The sequence below is a fragment of the Dicentrarchus labrax genome, unplaced genomic scaffold (assembly GCF_905237075.1).
Source record: "Dicentrarchus labrax unplaced genomic scaffold, dlabrax2021, whole genome shotgun sequence".
Lineage (NCBI taxonomy): Eukaryota > Metazoa > Chordata > Actinopteri > Moronidae > Dicentrarchus > Dicentrarchus labrax.
The window spans coordinates 18,388,976-18,410,409 of record NW_026136718.1 but is presented as its reverse complement, the minus strand read 5'-3'; the positions used below and the strand labels follow the sequence as shown (position 1 = coordinate 18,410,409).

Below are 21,434 nucleotides of genomic sequence, written 5' to 3'. Positions count from 1 at the left end.
TAAAATTTTAGGACAGGAGCAATGTTTGTGACTAATAAGACAGGCCTCCCTTACATTTAAATGAGGTAGTAGTAGTAGTGGTGGTAGTATTAGTAGTAGTAGTAGTAGTAGTGCAGTAGATGGAGGTCAGTGTGCCCCCAGTTTGGAGAAGCAAACAGGAGACCTGGAAGCAGATTCCCTTCCTTTGGCACTCCATTGTCTCCACCAATAAATTCCTTATTCCTTTGCCTAAGCCCAATTGTGCCGTGCACAGTGTATCACGTTGCATATCAGCTCCTTAGACCAGAGTTACGGTGGTTTATCGAACAGAAAACAAGTAAACTGAGCGAGTAAAAATCTGTGATGAAATACCGTTCACCTTCGAGGCAAGAGGATACTTTATGATATTCTTCTGAGTATACAGAAGAAGAGCTTGTGCAGATGGATACTGAACAGGCTGAGGAAATGTAGTGCCAAAGGAAAGGGTTCTCTGATGCCAAGGTGATGCCAAGTGGTGAAAATGTTCTTAATATAGCTTAATATAATATAGATTTGTAGGAGCACTGCTTAATTACATACATACATTATGTTGTCTTGCAGAAGCTGTGGAGATAAAACAGGGCTTAAATTTCACATTCTGTAATGATAAAGTACCCCAACACCCCTATATAAAACTGCCTCTGCTCTTACTAAACTATTAATCAATCTGATTCATGTTCCTCTTTCCTTGCTTTCATCCCAAAACAATGACATGAAAATGAGTGGGAAAAAACCCCATTTGAGACATTTCTTCCAGAAAAACAAACCTGACCATGACCCCTGTCACTTAATCTCTTCATCTTATCTTCTCCCTCCTGCTTTTGCTCATTCTGGATGATGAAGATAGACAGATAGCCATCCACTGCATGTGTCGACACGCCACAGGGGACGTCGCTGCAGAGAATATGGAGAAAATAACTTAATACTGACCTGTTGTCACTAAACATCATCTAAATCACCTTGTACTTGTCTTAGACACAAACCAAACATATATTCCTGCTAACCTCTATACCTGTCTTATGTGACTGGGCTTCAACTGATTCATTTTAAACCCCCTTCTGACATTATTTGACATATTCCACCCGCTAAAATTACCCTCCTCCTCCTCTACCACCTCCTATCCTTTCACCCCCCCCCCTCTTTCCCCAGGACGTCCGGAAAGGGAAACCACAATAACATTTCACCAGAGACTCAGTCAATATTATTCCTCAACATCTTCAAAGCGGGACAGAGGATATTGGAGCCCAAGCAAGAGATGGGTGGAGATAGTCAGGGAGTGTGTGTGTGTGTGTGTGTGTCTGTGTGTGTCTGTGTGTGTCTGTGTGTGTGTGTGTGTGTGTGTAGTCCAGCTGAGAGCAGAGACAACAGAGACAGAGAGAGTGTTCAGTGTGGCCTTCGCAGTAAGTCTTACAGCCAGTCTCTGAAGTATGGCTGCCTTAAGCTATGAACCACTCCTTCATATCCATCATACTCACATTTTCTTTGAAGCACTATCTTTCTGCCCTGGGGTCAACCATCTCTCTGTATCCTTACCTCTGTCCACACTGTACATAAGCTTAGTTCTTCCTCACACCACTAGGGGTCCCTGTGTGCATAATAAACAAAACAGTTTGCACACACTTCCAGCCTCAGTCACCGCTTCTCTGTGATACTTCATATTTCCTTTTCATGTGGTGTAGTAGCAGTGGTAGCAGTTGTAATAGAAGTAGTACCTCTATCATTACATACCAATAGACAAGTAATGATGCTGAGGCAGAGGCAGTGAGTTAATGTTGGGGTTTTGTGGCAGGAATTCTGCACAACATCAGACCGACAGGCAGCCGCGGAGCCACAAGGACAAGTAGACACAGGATCCTGCAGGGCCACAAACATTAACAAGGTCTCTTTACTCTTTCTTTTCTCTCTATCTCCCTCTTTGTTTTTTTCCTCTGTCTACCTATTTGGGGTACATACTGTATATAATGGACACATTCAAGAAGAATATGCAAAGTCAGTTAAAGTCGTGAAGAGCATCACTGTACTGGAGGGGTTCCTTTGCAGATATACTTTGTTTAACATTTTAAAACCTGCCTACCTCTCTCTCTCTCTCTCTCTCTCTCTCTCTCTCTCTCTCTCTCTAACGCCTCCCCAGATGTGCGTTCTGTAAGTGAGCGTTTCTGTGGTCTGCTAACAGAACATTAACTTTAAAGTCTTCTTTCGTCCCCCTCTATATGTGCACAATGCTGTAAGCGCTGGCCCCCGTCCAGGAATCTCCTGCAGCCAGCCGCTCATAAGCCCTCTTCTAACCGGCCAAGAATGTGAAAAGCTCCTTCAAAGAGAAACCCTCTCTGCAAGGTGTGGTTAAAGCAAGTACCTGAGTCCACAGGTGGACATATTAGAGAAGATGAAACCGCTAACTGAAATCCCACACCTGTCTCAGAGCAAGAACCACAAAGGGGAGAAAACAGAGTGGCATGGATAAAAAGATTAGATTAGATCAACATGGTTCTTTTGTGTTATTCCTTTATATGCTGCCTTCATGAATCCAAAACCAGCTGAGGCTGCGTTCAAGAAGGACATTGTACAGCTGTATAAAACAAAGAAATATTGACTTTTCAGCTTTCAGATTCTGAGAACTTGATGAATGGTGCCCAATAAAAGGGTCAAAGGGCAGCAGTGTCACAGTTTTACAACATGGGACTGTGTTACAAGACAAGCTGATCAAAGACACTCAGCAGAAACGCCCCAATCGGCCTCATCTGAGCAAAAAATACAATGAGCGTACAGGGACAGTCGGTCACTAACAAAGCTGCCCAGTAACAGAAGTGAGAACGGAGTGGTGAGAAGAGTAGTGGAGAGGAGGGGAGAACATGGCCCGAGGACAAAGAGTTGCTTGTCCAAGGTCCGTCTGCCATTGGCCTGCAGGGAGGGGCCCGGTGCCACTTGTTTGAGGGGTCTCCATGATAAATTTCCCACTACTTGACTCTGTCACACTGTCTGCCACTTGGACAATAACTGAGGTCATAGCAGAGTAGTGAAGCGTTGACATCGCGGCCTGCACAGAGAGGGGCCACTTTCTCTCAACACAAGCGTTTATTTCAGATCCGCCTGCTCCACATCATGACTAATACATCCTAAGGAGAGCGCTGGACTGAAAATAAATAAAACACTTCTCACAGTTGTCTTTACTTGGACCTGTTTATTTGTGATCATTAATCATGCGTATAAGGGCTGATGCTCTCTGCCGCAACAAGACCCTCATACAAATGTATTGCTGCAGGGTTTTCAAACAGAAACGGACAGAGATAAATGTAATCCTCCTGAAGAGGAAGCACATGACAACATATGAAATATTGTTCATTTACTTCTTTGGAATGACTCTGTTGAAAACCAAACAAAACAAAACTCTGTGTGTGCCACCTGACGCATGTTTGGTGGCAGTATCTAAATTTTTGGAAAATATCACAAAATGTCACAGCATAGTGGTGAGATTGATGCAAGAAAATAACAAGTTTAGACTAGACACTAGGCCTCCTATCTGCAGAGGAACACTGAGATGAGACTGAAAGCTTAGAAAACTGTAGTAGGTGGACCTTGAGGTTTTTTTTTTTTTTGTCTAACTATAAGACATTTTAAAAATCTCGAAGCTGCAAGAGTTGAACAAACAACTCCACAGAAAACCCTGCAGTTATGGTAAAATAAATACCACCTTAAACTGTATAATTCAATTGATTTTGATTGATTAAATTAGTTTCAATAAAGATAAATAAAATGTGATACCAGTCACTAATGTACATTCTACCATACTATATGAAATGCTGCCTTATAGCGAGGTCCAAACTCACACTGCAGGACGTTGTGCGAACATTCATTCACCACTCTGCACTTTTTTGTGGGACTTTACTCACGCAAACCTGTCATCTCTCTCTGAACCTGCGCTCCCTCCTCTTAAAAGAAGCAAGGGGTGTTGTGTGTGTGTGTGTGTGTGTGTGTGTGTGTGTGTGTGTGAGTGTATTGGGGTGGGGTAGGGGGGCTACTCAAATCGTCCCACCTCCCCCTCTCCCACTCAAGACGCTCCAAACTTTCGGAGCGCACCGCGGAAACTCTCCAAAGAGTTTTCAGCTCCTGCTCCTGGACTGCGCCGTGTTGAAGGAAACAGGAACAAAGTTTCAGAGAGAAACGACTTTAACTGCAACCGCAGAGCGCGTCGGGAATGGCGAAGGGGCGGAATGGTCCTCCAGTCGAGCGGCACATGTGAGCCAAGAGGCCACCGGTAACGTTGTTTTTTTAAATTATTTTATTTCAAAAAGAGACGGGGGGACAGGGCAGTGCGAGAAGAGAGCCTATAGGAGACACATAAAAGTCACAGAGAGAGCTGACTGTCAGAAGGGTCCTGTCACCTCGACATGATGGTCTGTCTGCCGGGATTCAGCTGGGTCTTCCTGAGCGCTCTCCTGCAAACTGTGGCACCCTGGGGCTCTCATCGACCGGACAGACCGAGGCAGTGCGACGCACCAAAGTCGGTGAGTCGTGTTGTGGCACTTTTCAAATCAGAGACACACTTTTTTTTCTACCGAGAGGACGCCTATTCGAGCCCGCATGTGATAGCCTGCATAAGGTTTTACCCTGTCTCATATGCTGGTTGTTCAGCCTACAGAAGTGAATGACACAGTTAATATGGTGACACTTGTCAAAATTACCCTCAAGTGTTATTTTAATGATAACTTCTAATTTAAACTTTAATATAGTATTTTATTGTATTATTTAGGGATGAACTTTACGGCACAATCACACCTCTTGTAGTTTATCATTTATAATAACTGTCCTCTATAATGAGGTCAAAGGTTACAGCCTTTTAAACATTTGAATACCTTTTACTATTAACTAATAAACTGAATGCAATGAGGTGAACAAATGATTAAAAGCAGGGATGAAATTGTGAATGCACAAATGAAAATGTTATGGATACTGTGTATTGCCTAATAATTAATGTATAGCATAATAATAATAATAATAATAATAATAATAATAAATAATAATGGTAGTAGTAGTAGTAATAATAATAATAATAATAATAATAATAATGTATTTTCTGTTTTAGTATTAATTTAAATTCAGTGATTAAACCCATCAGACATGTGAAGGGGTCTCATTGAACATATTCCAATAACAGATCTGGGCCTTATAAATGAAAGCAGTTGCCAACAGAAATCATTATCGCTCGCCAACTTCATGGCTGTTTATGTGACAGACGCGAGTGGGGAACACCCACGGGTGACTTGACTTCATTTGGAAAAAGTTTCCTTGACCTTTTAGACTTGATCATGTTTCAGTGCAACACACGGCCTATTAAAACACTTATCGGGCATATTGGTAAAAGTATGGATGTGGCCTGAAGCCTTACCGTGGGGAGGTGCAGCAGTGCAGAGCAGCCAGCCGTACTCAGTTCATGTGAGCCTGTCTGTCTGTCTGTCTGTCTGTCTGTCAGTCTGCCTCCCACTGTGCATCCTCAACGTGAAGGGAAAACAATTAATTACAATCCAACATCCCATCCAACACGCTTCCCCTCTGGAAAACAAATATATGATCTCAGCAACACTCACATTTTAAAACATGACACTTGGCTGTGGGTGTGCGGGTCTCATCAGGGAGTCGTTTGGAGATCACAGGGTTTTTTTGTTTGTTTCATTAGTGCATTATGTCTCCTGTATGCGGATAATGGATCTGTTGTCAGAGATCACTGAAGGCTTCGTGCTCCCTTCGCTTTATGTGATCTGTAATGCGTCAGTACAGTGGTCTCTGTTTTCTGTTAGGAGTAATTACCCCCATAAAACGGAGCCCTGCGCGTCAAGGCTCTCCAGAAAAGTCCACGCAGCTTTAGCTTTCGCCTCTCCTCAGGACACGACCGCACTTTCCATGTTGAAAAATCTTCATTTATGGGGCAGGCCTTAGCGCGCAGTTGCTAGTTAACGAACAACAAAATGCTACAAATACAAAAAAATAATAATAAAAGTTTAAGTTTCCGTGTCTGAAAAATATGATGGAGAATGCACTAATGCACCTAATGCCGTCCAAACCTTTCCCGTTAGTCCGCAGTGTCGGCTGCACCCTGCCAATGTGAAAATCGAGTTAGAAAACTTGAAACAAACTGTTTAAACATTTCAGTGTATCTGCAACGAAGAAAACGCTGCTCCGAAATTAAATATAGCACTTTCGATTTATTTAGTCAGAGCAGGAGAGAGGCTGTGCCAGAAATTACTGTATGTTCACTGTAGTTAATTGTGATGATAACAGAACATCCCACAAGAAGACTTCACTCTCTGTTGGCAGCAGTCTGAAAAGTTTTATATGACAAAGGCAGCGTTGGCAGCGTGCAATATAATTGGAACACAGGAAATCTTGATTAAATTTTAGAAGTAAACATTTTCTAAGAATAACTTTATTTTTCAGTAATGGGTTTCATCCCTCAAATGCCTGATTACACTGTGTCTCAGAAGCCAGGAGTTTGATATTGTTTATGGAAGTTAATTCTTTTTTCATATTTGAATAATGCCAACATCAAAGTCATAGCACATGCACAGCACATTTGCAGAGCGCTTAATAAGAAACATATTTTAAATGCAATATGGCCGTATGCTCGTTTACAATGACTGTGATTATTTAATTTCCACTGTGACATTGTTTTGTATAAAGATAACCGCAGTAGACAAACACTTCCTGTAATATAAACCGTAGTGGATAAAAACTGTGTTGTACTTAAGGCTGTCAGCAGCAGATCTCCCTGCCTGGTGTAAAAAAAATCACAAACAAAAGTATCACAGTGGGGTCAGAATGGAGAGCAGGTTTTCTTTCAGCTTTTGGCTTTTATGAGCTGCAGTGCAGTATATTTGCACTGCAGCCTTCAAAATGCTTCCCAGGCCCGAACAAGGCTTTGGCAACTGAGGTATGCACCTCAACAATACACGGGGGTCTGTTTACAGCCCAGAAGGCCCCTCTATAAACCCGCTGCCTTGCACCACAGCAGCAAGCCTGTGCAGCACAGTACCAAACTGACTAGACTTCATACTTCCCCTGCCGTCATCTCAAAATGGTATTTCAATCTTTAACTTGTTGACCCGCGCCTGCGAGCCAGTAAACCACAATAGAGGAAAAATGTGTCAGCTTTAGTTTTAAGGCATGTTGAATTGCTCTAACATGATGTTTCTGGTATTTTTGTTTCCTTTTGCTCTCAATATCTTTACCTCCATCTCTTATTTTCTTTCCTTCCCTCTTTCCTACGCCTCTTCTCCAGCAAAGTGACATGAACTCTTTTCTGTGGAGAATAAAGCGTACGTCCCCTCACCCACCTTCTTACCTTTTTGGTACCATCCACGTGCCCTACACTCGAGTCTGGGACTTCATCCCCGACAGGTCCAAGCAGGCTTTCCATAACAGCCGCAATGTTTTCTTTGAGCTGGACCTGACCGACCCTCTGACCATCTCCAAGCTGACTAGTTGCCAGCTGCTGCCCCACGGGGAGAACCTGCAGACCCTGTTACCTCGAGACCTGTACCGCCGCCTCAAACGCCACCTGGACTACGTCAAGCATATGATGCCCTACTGGATGACTGCTGACCAGCGTGGTCGTGGCCTGTATGCTGACTACCTGTTCAACGCCATTGCGGGAAACTGGGAGAGGAAAAGGCCCGTGTGGGTGATGCTGATGGTCAACTCGCTGACGGAGTGGGATGTTCGATCCAGGGGAACGCCTGTGCTAGACCTGTTCCTGGCTCAAGAGGCTGAGAGGGTGGGAAAGACAACAGGGGCAGTGGAACGGGTGGAGGAGCAGTGTCACCCCCTCAACGGGCTCAACTTCTCTCAGGTAAGAGGAGGAAAGAACACTCCCCCCCCTTTTTCATTTGATTCCCTGTGTGTACACAGCTGGAATACCTGGAGAAATTGCAAGGACAAGCCAGGCCTAGAGGGGGCATGTGCAAATGTAAGATTCTTCATTCTGTATCACTCACACACAGTAAAGTAGCTCTGAAAAGGAGCAGGTTGGTGTCCATAATCCACAGTACAGTGTGTGCACATACTTTGGGTGTTCCACCTTCTCTGTGGGAAAAGACAATATGAGGAGAAAAATAAGAGCGATTAAAACCTTTCTTCTGTAGACAGCTTTATGGTTATGGATGCCCCTCCAGCTCACTAAACAAATACACTCATCAGCTGAATCTGCAGAGAGGGTGTCAGGCCGAGCAATGCACATGCAGAACAGATTAGAGAAGGTGAGAAGAGCGGAGAGCTCTCTCTTTCATTAATGCAGACTGTCTGTCTGGCTCTCTGTGGTATTGCAGGGCTCGTACTGTAATCGGAGACTGTTAGATGAAAGAAATACCCTAATTACTTGATGAGCAAAACATGGGGAGTACATCCATCTTTAATTTCTTGTCTTCTTGTCTTGATGATAAAGAAATTAAGGGAACATGCATCTATTTAGGAATTATTTGGATGTCACCTAAGCTGGAGGCTGGAGACAATTTTTCAAACCGTGGGAGGTCCAACAAAAATATGTGATGTGACCCGACAGCACGAGGAAGATGCTCTGTTTTAATTTACGTTCTGATACAACCTTTGATCTGCATTAAGGAGGAAAAATATTTCAGTATGTGTATTCATGCAGTACTCAAAACCAAACACATGTGCCTTGCATGCATGGAACACCACACACGAAGGCACGCAGTAAGCACGCAAAGCTCCATACATGCACAGTGGTGGTGCAGCGCAACAGAATCTCAGAGGGCAGACGCCTCCATGTGACAGGTCGGAGGGCTCCGGGGCTAATTTGAGAGGCAGTGGGCTCCCAGCCTCTCCTCTTTCATCAGCACCTCCTAACTACGCTGTCAAAGTCGCAATCCATGGCCTGCACATGCCTGGGAGCTTTACTGCCCCTAGAAATAAGCTCAGCCAGACACGCTGTGCGTCTCAGTAATGAAGAGGAGAAGTGCTAATGCCGTTAGGAGGGCTTTGCAATTTGTGTAGTCTGTTATGTCCTGTAGATGTGTTGTTTTCTTGTTATCTCAAAGGGATTGGTGCCTGCTGTCTTTTCATCTATAAAGTAGTCTCAGTTTAACTGTCCCGAACACTGCTCTGTATTTAATTTGGCATGCACAGCAGTTGCCCCTAAAAACAACACTGTTTTTAATTACATCCTATGAGGGTTGAGTAGCAGTACAGTGTCCAACTTTAGCTTTAACGGTGTTTATGTTTCCTGAGAGCTTCTATTCGACTTTAATAGGCATAATCTATTGTTCTTTAGAGAAGAGAATAAGCAGAATGCACTGAATTTACAAGGCATGGTAATATTTTTACAAGACAGGTGTTCAAATTCAGATAAGAGTTTTATTTCCATGGAAATTCAGTCAAAATTGGATCATGGATAACTTGAATTTCACCCCACCAGAGCACAAGCACTATTAGACTTCTGAGCTTTCAACCTCATCCTTTCCAGATATGTATGAGAACAATTCAGAGCTGAACTGAAACTGACATGGAAACCATTATTCTCAATTATAATAATTTGTGATTTAATCTGAACACTGTGGTTGATTGATTCCCTCTACGCTTGACTGGAACAAGGATGAGGTCAGAAGGATGGATAGACAAAAAGTCAAAGAGACGGTGTGTGGGTGGGAGTCAAAGGAAAGAGAAGTGAGACACAGAGAGACAAAGGCAGAGATAGAGACTGACAGGAGAAAAGAAAAAGTGTATAGGCAGCAGCGGGGTTGAAAATGCAGGGTGACTGATGTGCGTCGTCTTACTCCTAACTCTAATCTGAAACATGAGCATTGCTTAGAGGGAGATCTGAGTTGGGAAAGCTTCCAAATCCTGACGGCCCACTTATTATTTGTTCGCAATAAAAGTAGTTGCTTACAATATCCTGTAACTTTGACTTCACAGAGGGGTTCTTAGAAATGTGAACGTTGGTGATTCATCATCTGTCACACTCTAGGTTTCTCATAGGCACCTGGTCCCAGTGGTCCCAGTGGTCCCAGTGCAGTGGGGCTAGCACCACTGGTAAACAGACGGTCTTCTGGCACTAGTTCTCAGAGGAAGTAGTTTTTGGATGAAAATAGTTACAGTGAATCATCCAGCAATCTTCTGAGCCCTGTTTAGACCATTGTGGTCTAACAAGAGATATGTCTGTCTGAGACCTCTCTTTAGTCTCTTTAGATCACAGAGAGGTGTGGATGTCTCTGTGAGAGGCAGCATAGAGGTTGTGGAAACAAAGGCGGATCATGGTGCATGGTTCTTCTCCAGTTCTTTGGAGGCCGATGTAGGTTGACAGCTGGGCGGTCAGGCAAGCACTAAAGTCTTACTCTGAGCACAGTGAGGAATTGACTGGCCCAGAGGATCCAAGTTGCACACAGCTTCAGGAGGTGGCTCTTATACACCCTCTTCCCTCAAGGGCGGATCAATAAATTACCATAACGACTTGTCAGGTATTATACCATCGCAAATGTATCTGTTGTCTATATAAATAATGCAAGGTGTTTTTGCGTCTACTGAAAATTAGTTGAGTAGGTCAGCATCACAATGGTGCAGTGTCTTGATGCACAGTACCACAATGACTTATTTTCACCTAGATAACGTATGGTATTATAGAGTTAAGATGAGAAGGAACAAAAATGGCTCTAACGCAAAGCTGCTTTTGGGAAACTTGAGGGCTGCTGCAGCCTGTGGGCCTCTCACACTCCCACCAAATAAACACCCATATTTATTTTCCCTGGGTCGCATTGCAGCCGAGGCCACTGGTCCATGTCGGAGAGAAATTACATCATATCGGTGGCGCCTGTCTACGGGCAGGGGTCGAGGGTCATGGCGGGAGGTGATAGTGGAGCCGTGGAGCAGCAGAGCGGTAAGGAGACTGGCAGTCTGATGGGGTCAGTCTGGGCACTGCTGAGCAGGCAGGCAGGCAGCGCCCAATCTGATAGAGTACCTGGCTCAACCTCTGACCAGGCTGAGTTTCCATCAGCTGGGGCTATTTTGTGCTATGACTTGTGCAACTGTGCGTGGCTGTTTGTGTGTGTGTGTGTGTGTGTGTGTGTGTGTGTGTGTGTGTGTGTGTGAGTGAGTGAGAGAGAGAGAGAGAGAGAGAGAGAGAGAGAGAGAGAGAGAGAGAGAGAGAGAGAGAGATGGCTGTCAGTACACCATAGTGTTTTTACCTCAGAGCTGGAGAGGGGAGCCGGTGAAGGTTTTAAGAGATGCTAGGTGACAGAATCCGGTTTCCTTCCTTTCCGTAAGGAGGGTGCCCTCCTCCTGCTGAGTGGGGGCCTGTTTACAGCCTCAGTGACAATCTGACATGTCTATTTCAATCAGTGAACCTCCTGTGCCATCCCTCTACCAGAGAAGATGTCAGGCTGAGGCTTTCTGTTGTGCTGACACTGCAGCTTCACACATGCTGCGGTCACAGTGGGGTACTTGAAGGCCTGGAGATGTGGCTAAAATATCACAACAATGTATTTCTTCATGGTAATAATAATATGAAATATGATGACATTTAGTTTTTCCAATATATGTATGAAAATATATAATGAAAAGTGGTGGTGCTAGGATAGCAACCACCGAATTTACACACAGTGGTCATAAAGTGAAACTTTTGTCTGTCTGAGCCAGAGGCATTCCCCTTAACTGTATTGAGACCCACACAGTCACTATTACTTTATATGATATTCAGTTTGATTTGTGTTTGTGTTTGGTTTTCCAATTCAGATTGGACCTCATAAAGTATATGGCCTTAGGATACAAATCAGTGATTTGAAAATTATTTAAACAGTAAAAGTGAAATACAGCACAAGGAATGTCTTTCTCCGTACAGATCCAGAGGTTCCTGGCTGTGCATGGCAGTTATTTGATGAGCATTTATGGTAAGCGGTGAATATAATATTGTGAGCCTTGAGTAGTGAATGTCTCCAAAGGCTGGGCAAGGGTTGCTAAGAGTAACAGCAGCACCGAAATCATAATAAGATTCTCATGCGTCGTATCAAATCATGCAGAATACTTTGCGTTGTGTTCTTTGGATGCTGTTCACCTAAACAGGACATCTTTAAAGGGAGGAATTAGGTAACATCCAACCTTACCCATATCCAAATATTTACATTCCGTGACGGGTGTGTAAGTTTGGGTTTGAAGCGATGTGTTGGCCGCAGAAGCTGACGGATGGAAAAAGCGATTCTTTGTCTGCACTCGGCTCTTCTTTTCTCTGACCGCCTCACTTATTTTGGATCTCTGTTCCCTCCTTTTCGCTCCCTATCTCTCTCTGACATGTCCCGAGGCTCTGGTTGTCCCATTGCTAACCCACTGCTCATCTGCACATGCACACACCAACACACGCCCGGAGTGGAAAAAGAGTTGGAGCAGAAGGAGGAGAAGGGGAGGAGGAGATTACCTTTAAAGTGTGCTGGCGACATGTATCCCCTCTTTAAGCATGACATCTGAGGGTGTTTCACATCTAAGCTATAATTACCTGTGCAAATATGTGGAAAACTGCGAGGCAACACGTATCAGGCCGATCATCTGGTCCTGTCGGCAGGCAGACGGCAGTCCCACTGTTGCACTAATGACTTAATAGGCCCCTTAATGACCAAATAGCCCGCTGCCATCCAGAAGCACTTAGACAATTATGTGCTGGCCAGAACACTGCAGGCTGACGGCGAGATGGAGTGAGGAAGAGAGGCTGGATATGGACACTGAGAAAACAGGAGCACTGTGCACTTGACAACTGAATAAATCACAATTTCTTTTACCGCATTCATATTTTGTGAGAAAAAATGAAAGGTAAAAGAAATAAATTGTTAAAGCCATGATTGCGTTTGAGAGCAGGCGGCAGACAAGAGCTAACAGGAAACTGGTATAGTGTGGTTAAAAGAAATGTTCCACTTAAACAAAGTGCCACAATTTCAGCGTTTTTCTTAACGGGAAAACTACTATCATAATATCTCTACTCCACTAACTCATTTAACTAAAGTTGAATGTGGCAAGTTCAGCAAATGAAGTAGAAGTAAAACAAGCGGGAAAAGTGGGAACACTAAAAGTGTAGTACAGGGTTTTTCTTTATTGTGTAGAGCTTTGTACTTGATTAATCGACAGTGAAATATTAACTCCACTTCGCTGTAGTCTCTGTGCTTGTCTATAAACTTGCTGCTTTGTCTCTAGTCATTGAGTCCAACAGAGGTCAGTCCTCTGTACCTGAGAGACCTGAAGTAATGACTCTACCACATTGTCACTGTGCTGAGTGCCGCTGAGGTAGTGAGTTAAGCGTGGCAGTAGGTTGGAGTACTCTTCCATACTTGAGTGTTCAATGTGCCAGATCCTTCCCTCCTTCCTTCGCCCACGTTCTCCCTTTGGTGGAGAAAATGAGCGTTCCTTTCTGCTTCAATTGTAGCGGCCTCACATCACACTGTGGATCCATCTCCCCTTCATATTAGGACCAAAGCTACTAAGCACACGCCTACACAAGCACACACACACACACACACACACACACACACACACACATAAACTATACTCTGTTTCTGTATAATTATTTTGTCATCCTAACTATGGAAAATGCAGTAAAGTGAATAGTGGTTGAGTGTTTTTTCCTTTAGGCAGGTAGACTCAAAGATACACACACACACACATTATATTTCTATATTACATATCTGCTCATCACAACAAGGGAAACTGCAGTAAATTGTACGGAGCTGGAGGTTGTTTTCTATGGGAAGGGCAGGTAGTTTCCAGGAAGGCTGAGGTTAATCTCAGGTTGTCTGGGCCAGAGGCTGATTGATCACAGACAGGAATGTGACCGACTGATTTCCTCAGAGACTCACTTGGCCCTTCTGGAATGTTGTTGTCTTTTGGGACGTCGTTGTTTTATAACCTTTGTTTAACCAGGTTAGCCCCGCTAAAACCAAGGGTCATTGTATGTACCTGTAATGTGATTTGTGTGCCGCTTAAGATCACACTTTTCTCTAGACACTATCGCTCTTAATTACAGTCTTCCTTTATATGTTATATCCCATTTTGACTCTGAGATGGGCCCTAAATGCAGATGCAATAGTTAACTGTTTTTTTTTGCAAATTAGTAGTCTTTGTGTCAGGTGTTCAGACCCTATTTTTTGCAGGTTGTAATGTGGCCTTAACCTTTATTTACTCATTCTACTCACCATTTGTCAGAAGCTTCCAAAATAGAATAATTACAGCAAAAAAAAAAATAAAAATAATTGATCTAACAAAGCTTTGGTTAGGGAAAGATCATTGTTTGGGTTAAGGTAACTGCTTTGGGATTTGGAGCCCCTGTTGTAAAGTCGAAACATCAAGCAAGTGCAAAAACACAAGCTATAGCTAGCCCACTAATATTACTTACGAGGCCAGCTCTCTGCAGCTTTTTATTTCACAAAGCTAATGACTAAAAGCCAGTCTGAGATTTACTCTTGCTCGTTCTCTCTCCTCTTCACTCCTTAGCTTCATCAGTCGTTCTCTTGGGTCTCTTCGCCATAGAAGCAGCTGAGCCCGGGTGCATTGCCCACTCACCCGGCTCCGCTTCTGGCACGATGCCGACGCTAACACTAACCCTAACCCCACCTCACCCGATGATGACTGTTGGTTGGTAACAGGAAGTGATCAAAGGACTCCTGTTCAAGTCCAATCCCATCCAACCACCCTGACCTCCTGCTTCTGCAGATTCTGTGGCCCTAGATTAATTCCGCCTTTGCTCCTGACATACATTGTAGAAGTTGTAGAGTCTGAGTTAAAGTTTCTATTTTTAAAATCACTGAGGAGCCAAATCTAAATGCACAATGGTCATACAAATACTGTATATTAGTGCTAACAAACATAAAGAGTGAAAGAGTAACCAGACAATGTGGTCTATCAATATCGCCCAGTGTGGGTGAGCATGGAAAAAAGATTGCCAGTACACCATGGCATGTCGGACACGTGGTGGTCTGAGATGAACTCAGCGTCCCGGCCTGCCTGTGACATCAGCCACACATACTACCACACCTCCCACACACCACTGGCCAACAGTCATAAATAGGTGCCAGCAGAGAACAACTGCGTGCATGTGTGTGTTGTGTGAGCCTGGCTTGTCAGGGATTAGGTAGCATTAGTGGAGCCCCCTGACTGAACCTGGTTTTAATGTTACCCATGCGTCTTCTCTGGCCCCTCTGCCCTGTCCCCATTATACACAACCCAGTGGAGCACTTCAGCTCTGCTTACACCCCTGCTCTGCACCTCTCACCTTTCTATACTCCCTTCTACAAAAAACCTACATGTTCACACTCATTTTCACTTTCACACCATTCGCTTGCATTATCCTGCACATTTAGTTCTACTTTTTGTGTTTATTTATCCAGACTTGTGGGGAACATTACATCATTCTTTTGCCAATACTGTGTGTCACACATTGACACAGTCGAGCATCTGTCTTGTATAAAAACACTTCATATTACTTTGATTCATATAAAAAGTGTTGATTTGGGTCTAATGTACGTTATTAAATTAGTTCAACAATAGGCCACTGAGTATCAATCTTTGTGTTTAGTCAAGATAGTTTCAATTTAACTTGGCAAATGTCAAATGGGAGAGCTGAGGAGAACAACAATAAGCAATGACCATGGTCTGCAATACTGTACTACCACAATCAGTTTTCACAGCATCATGAAGGCTTCAACCATTGACTTTGTTGGCCCAAATCAAAATTTCATCAACCCCTCTGAAAGGCTCAAGTGTGAAGCAGGTGAGTCGGAGTTACATTATACTTTGTCTTTGCGAGGAAGCAGTTGACATTCTTGCTTGGCCTTGTAAACCAAATGATTTCATGCTTGCTCAAAAATATGGCTCAGCGTACAAATTCAAACTCCAATGGCTGTGTTTTGAGCTGCCACTAACAGAGTGTGCATGATGATTGGGCCCTAAAGCTGGTCCCAAACTCCCTGACCAATGTGAAAACTGCCGGTTGGACCTCTTGAAACTAGGCTCCACTTGTAAACTTTATTAGGGAGCACATAAATCCTGTCATCCTTCCTATCTCCCCCCGTGCAATTGGGTGGAGTGATGCCCATTACACACCTCTTCATGTAAGAGTGCCTCTCAGTTGAAGGAGATGCAGACAGACAAACCAGCAGAGATACAGGCAGGTAAGAAGGATCATTGGGTAAATAGACAGGCAGGACGGGAGGCTGGCAGATAGATAGACAAGCAGCAGGAGACAGGAGACAGACTGCAGTGCCATTAACAAGACTTAAGACACAGTTTCGCAGGGATAGATTACAGAGATAAGTGAAAGCACAAACACAGGTTTGTCATAGGTCAAACTGAGCTAAGTCACTGTCTGTACAAACTTTCATCCTCCTATTACAGACCTGTTCTCAGTCACAATCCCCTATGCTGCAGTTCTATACTCTACCAGGATCTATTTCCTGCCTGCCTGTATGAGTCTGTCTTCATTAAACAAATCTATAAACCATAAAAGGATAGTGTGAATTAAAACAGCAAAGAGTTTGACCTGCATTTAAAGAATGACCCCCTGGATGGGCAATAGGCTTCATATTACTGCAGCCTTCATCAAAATCCTTCAGCCCCTGGTCAATAAATTTGTTTTACCCCTGTTTGCAGTCAGTAGCCCAGGGGATTTCAGGCATTTGTGCATTCAGGCCTCTGTTTCACCTTTCAAATTAGAGTTCCCAGAACTTTCTCTGAGCTGGATTGACTGAGGGAGCTGGTTGCCTTCGTCCTTGCCCTCTGGATGACCTCATCCCTTTGGCTTAAGCCTCAGTAGCCCCCTCCCCAACCCTCCTCTACACTACTGTTGAACATGACTTCTTCAGTTCCTTCAAAGGACACGGCCCTCAATTAGTCTTTGCAAATTTGGTTTTAACGAGATAAGCGGTTTAGCGAGTACATGGATGGATGGATTATTTTTAGTTGGGGTTTTTTTTGCACCATAAAATGAGTTAAATATATCGGGACAGTGACGAAAGGTACAGTAATGTAATGTGCAAATACTTTACTGAAACATTTGGCACTCTTTCTATATTCCTATGTGAAAATGTCCTATCCATCTGGCACGTAAAAGGGATAAAAAATAATGATAAAATTGGCTGCCCTGCTGTTGACGTGTGACCTGGTCAATCCTTACCACGAGAGAAAGGACCAAAAGAAAAAAGAAAAGAACATAAAAAGGGATTATGAGAAAAAGAAGTGAAGGAACAGGGACAGGCAGGGAGCAGGGAGAAGCAGAATAAGCCCCACGCCACTCAGGCAAAACGGTAAAATTGTTCAATTTGGTGGTACTTGGAGAGAGCAAAAACAACAATAACACAGGAAACCTTTCACTTTCTCCACTCAACAGTTTACTTTGTGCCAAAACAAAAAAGACAACAATAAAAAAATATATATATGTAGGATGCTGCTGTGAATTTTCTCTCTCTTCTCTTCTTTTGGTTTGGAGTCTTTTCCCCTCCTGCTCTCTCACATCACGGTCAATTTCACCTGCCATTCACCAGTGCAGTTTTTCCAACACAGTTCTTCTACCTTTCCCAAGCCATACTCTTGGCATCCAGTGGAACAGTTTAAATATAATATCAAACATATGGCAGAGTTTATGGAATGTAAATGGGATGAAAAATCAAATTTACTTAGAGAGTCGTAGCAGGCCTGTGGTCTCTGAGGGGTGTCGTTGTTTAGGGAGAGCCTAAATGATGGGCAGATGTAATTACAGCCACAAACAGAGAGGGAGGGCTGGAGATGGAGGAGATGGGATAAGAGCGAGGCTAGGAGGAGAGGGAGAATGGGGGAGAGGGCCCAGGGTGAGAGGGGGAGATGTTAAGAAAGCGGGGCTCTCAGTGGGTGGCTCTTTTCTCATTTTTCTTCCTCGTTCTCTCTTGTGGGTGCGCATCATGTGACGATGTGTAATTGGCCTGTGGTCACACCAGAGTTGTGCAAACAGATTAGCAGGGAAACATGTCAGCCTGAGGGGCTATGGAGGTGAATGTGTGTGTTGTGTGAATCACAGATGTGGGATTGTGTGGGAAATGGTTTGATGGAGTAAAACCTATATTAATGGTGAACAGGTGGGGCAGTTGACTTTGTCGCAGACAAATTTGTTCTCATGGGCACGCGGGGAACGTCTAGAGCTTGAGTCTTTATGCACACTTACACATGCATATTGAATAGAGGCGTATTCATCCATACACAGATTTTCAATGCTTCATTTGCATTCACTAAATGAAATTATGTTTGCACTCTACTCACATATTCCAGAAGTTTAGTGTGGTTTGAGGACACTTGAGGATACAAGTCTTGGTTGCTGTTATATAAAGCCTGGCTATATTGCACCAGTGCACACACTGAGCAGACATTTATGGTGTGATCAGCTGGGTATTTGTAAAACCTCTCGCAGCAGTTTTGACAAGACATGAGGGTGATATTAAACATCAAATTTAACTGTCAATCTGCTAGAAAGCGAGAAAGTGTATTTACCAAAATGTCAAACTATTCTTTTAAGGGTCTTATGATTCGTATGAGGATTTTTCAAGATATTCACAGAATACTTTTTTTTTTGTCATTTTTTTGGGGGCTTTTATTGCCTTTATGATAGTGACAGCTGAAGACAGACAGGAAAGGGGGCAGAGAGAGGGGATGACACGCAGCAAAGGGCCACAGGTCAGATTCGAACCCTGGGCCGCTGCAGCAAAGACTCAGCCTCGGTACATGGGTCGCCAGTTCTACCCCCTGAGCAAACCGGGTGCCTGAGAATAGTTACATTTTGCAATGAAAACGGACACAAAATTAGCAATGCGCAAATTTCTTGTAAAGATGTAATTATAAGGTTTTAAATAAAGAACTGTCCCATTATTTAAGTATAGCAGTGTTCTCAGCTAAAGTTGACTCTGGGAACAGACAGATATGTGTGTTTAACTTGGCTTAAGAAAGTCGGTGTGTAAGCAGACACAGTTATTGGTTTCTGATGCCCCTGTCAGCTCTGTGCCAGACCACCTGCCTTCGGGTAGTAACAGCATCCCATAATATACCACCCAGTGTGGATGGCAACCATATTTTGACTTGAAATATCCCAACTCCGTTATTTCTGTCGTTTTTCAGTAGATGTCTAGTTTGAGCCATTACACATTTCTGTCACTTTCTAGCACAGGATATAAATTAAAAAAATCTTTTTTTACAGCTTCTGTTTTTTGGGGATTTTTAGATGTGTATGTAAGTAAGTGCTTTTTACAATATTATGTACAGAATTTATTCCAAAACCCCCACAAAATAAAGCATCTGATTTGATGACTGATGAAGGGTAGCAGACAGTTTTCGAAAGGACGTTTGTTGGTTGGCATTTACAGGTCTACATTTATATTGATATTGATACCATTTTTGAGACTGCTCAATATCACTATCAAGACTTAATAAATTCTAAATAGAACTGGTATTGCTTTTGTTGCTTAATTGCAGTTAGCAGGCAATTCAACTGAATTCAGATATTGTATATTCAATTGTATATTTGTGCATCACTGATTTGATTTAAATGACATGACTCTCATCTCTCAAGACTTTCTCTCTATAGATTAAGTAATCCCTGTTAAGAAAAGTGTCTTGTGGGTATCTTGTGCTGGTTTGTTGTAGGAAGTGAGTCTTTCCCGGTGTGTGAGGGGTAGTTACGTTATAGTGAAGTGCAGTATAATAGTTACTGAAAGGCTGTGTGTTGTGTTTGCTGTCACATAAAAGAAAATCAAAGAAATGAGACATAACGTTATAGGACCCGCTAGTCTCCATAGCAGCGTCGATAAGCTCGGACCTCATTGATTTTCGGGTTTTGAGAAATTTGGAACCAGGTCTTTATAGAACCGGGTCCCTTGTCATGCATGGCGTCTGTCCCTGTTATTCCAGACTTTATTGCGATGGTGTGAAAAGAGATGTTTCGTCTTATGTCCATGCTGCAACTTTATAGAATCTGATAATATGAAAAATATGGACTGGGCGCAGTGTAAGCCAAGCCATGTCCTGGATTGAAATGAATAAATCCCATGTTTTTGATAGATTTTTCTTCTGTTGATTCACTCAGGTAATAGTGTCAACGCCTCAGGCAACCGACAGAAGCCTGACAGACAGACAGTGCAGGATATTGCATGCCATTGTTGACAGCCAAAAGCTAGATCTTTGTGAAAAGCTCACAGAGAGTGAGTGAGTATTGGAATGGAAACACAAGTCTATTTTATCAGCTTGCCAAAATGCAAAGGGGAGAGTGCATGAGAGACACAGAGAAAGAGAGACAGAGAGAGAGAGGCCAGGCCACCTCAAAGCCTCTGTAGTCAGCTCTGGTGACGGCCAACCCAAGCACTTGAGAGCAGTGTGAATGGCTTTTTAATGCCTGCTAACAGCCGGGGTATTTAATGGGATGGGGGGGATGGATGAAGGGATATGGTGAAGGATGGGAGGGATGGAGAAAGGATGAGAGTGACGACAATGTTTAGCCGTGAGGTCCCAGATGACCACTACTGCAACACGGCTGCCCTTGCTGCAGGCTCTATGGCTGCCGGACTCGAGCAAAGTCTGGGTTTCATGCTGCTAGTGATCGCAATTTTAAAAGCTGTGGTCTTTTCTCTGTCTCCAGCCTCATTTATCTTGGTTGTGTCTCAGTATTTTTCTTGAGGTCTTGTTATTTTTCCTGAGACTGACACAAATGAAGTCTCAATTATGTGGAAATCATAGGCATAATTGCCTTTATTGCTCTGCTATCTATAGATGAATGTCCAGCTGGCTACTGATTATACACTCAGTCAAATTAGATTTATATGCTGTTGAGAAATGCTGTCCAATACAAGTATAATAAAAAGTTCAGTATACTATCAATAACAATCCTGACAAATTTGCACCCTATTGTGGAGATGGTCAGTAGGAAGGCATTGGCTTGTCTTCGCATTGACTTGGACTTGACTTTTGCTGGGCTTGGCCTTAACAAAGGCCGTGACTGCAGTGATTTACATTTTCCGACTGCTGCCTCAGGACAAAATCCATCCAGAACAATAGCTGTGCCTAGCTCGGCATAAGAGGGAAATAATCACAAAATTGCTCTCATTGTTTTGTCTTTTGACCAATTTCTGGAGAATTCGGTACATATGATATGACTCTGTGTATTGTGAACATCAGTGGCTTAAAAGACTAATGGCAAATACACACACACACACACACACACACACACACACACACACACACACACACTGTGTGTATTTGTCCATTTCTCTGCATGAGGCTGTATAAAGTATACAAATGTTGAATCTTCCTGCAGGAATGGTATTTATAAAAAATACATGACCTTTGATCTTGACTAGTAGGTTTTCATAATACAAAAATGGCAACTGTACAAATAGTACAGTATGTAATTTGTCTGTTCTGTCATTCGCTGTAAC

General features: G+C 43.2%; 1 protein-coding gene across 1 annotated transcript in view; it reads left to right on the top strand.

Moving 5' to 3' along the window:
• The first annotated feature begins 4,027 nt into the window (after positions 1-4,027).
• The window catches only part of trabd2b (TraB domain containing 2B), a 60,744-nt gene continuing 43,337 nt past the window's right edge, over positions 4,028-21,434 (top strand). The window contains exons 1-2 of the mRNA XM_051376141.1: positions 4,028-4,520; positions 7,289-7,858. Of these exons, the coding sequence (XP_051232101.1) occupies positions 4,404-4,520; positions 7,289-7,858 (687 nt within the window). The 5' untranslated portion in view covers positions 4,028-4,403. The remainder of the gene's footprint in view (positions 4,521-7,288; positions 7,859-21,434) is intronic.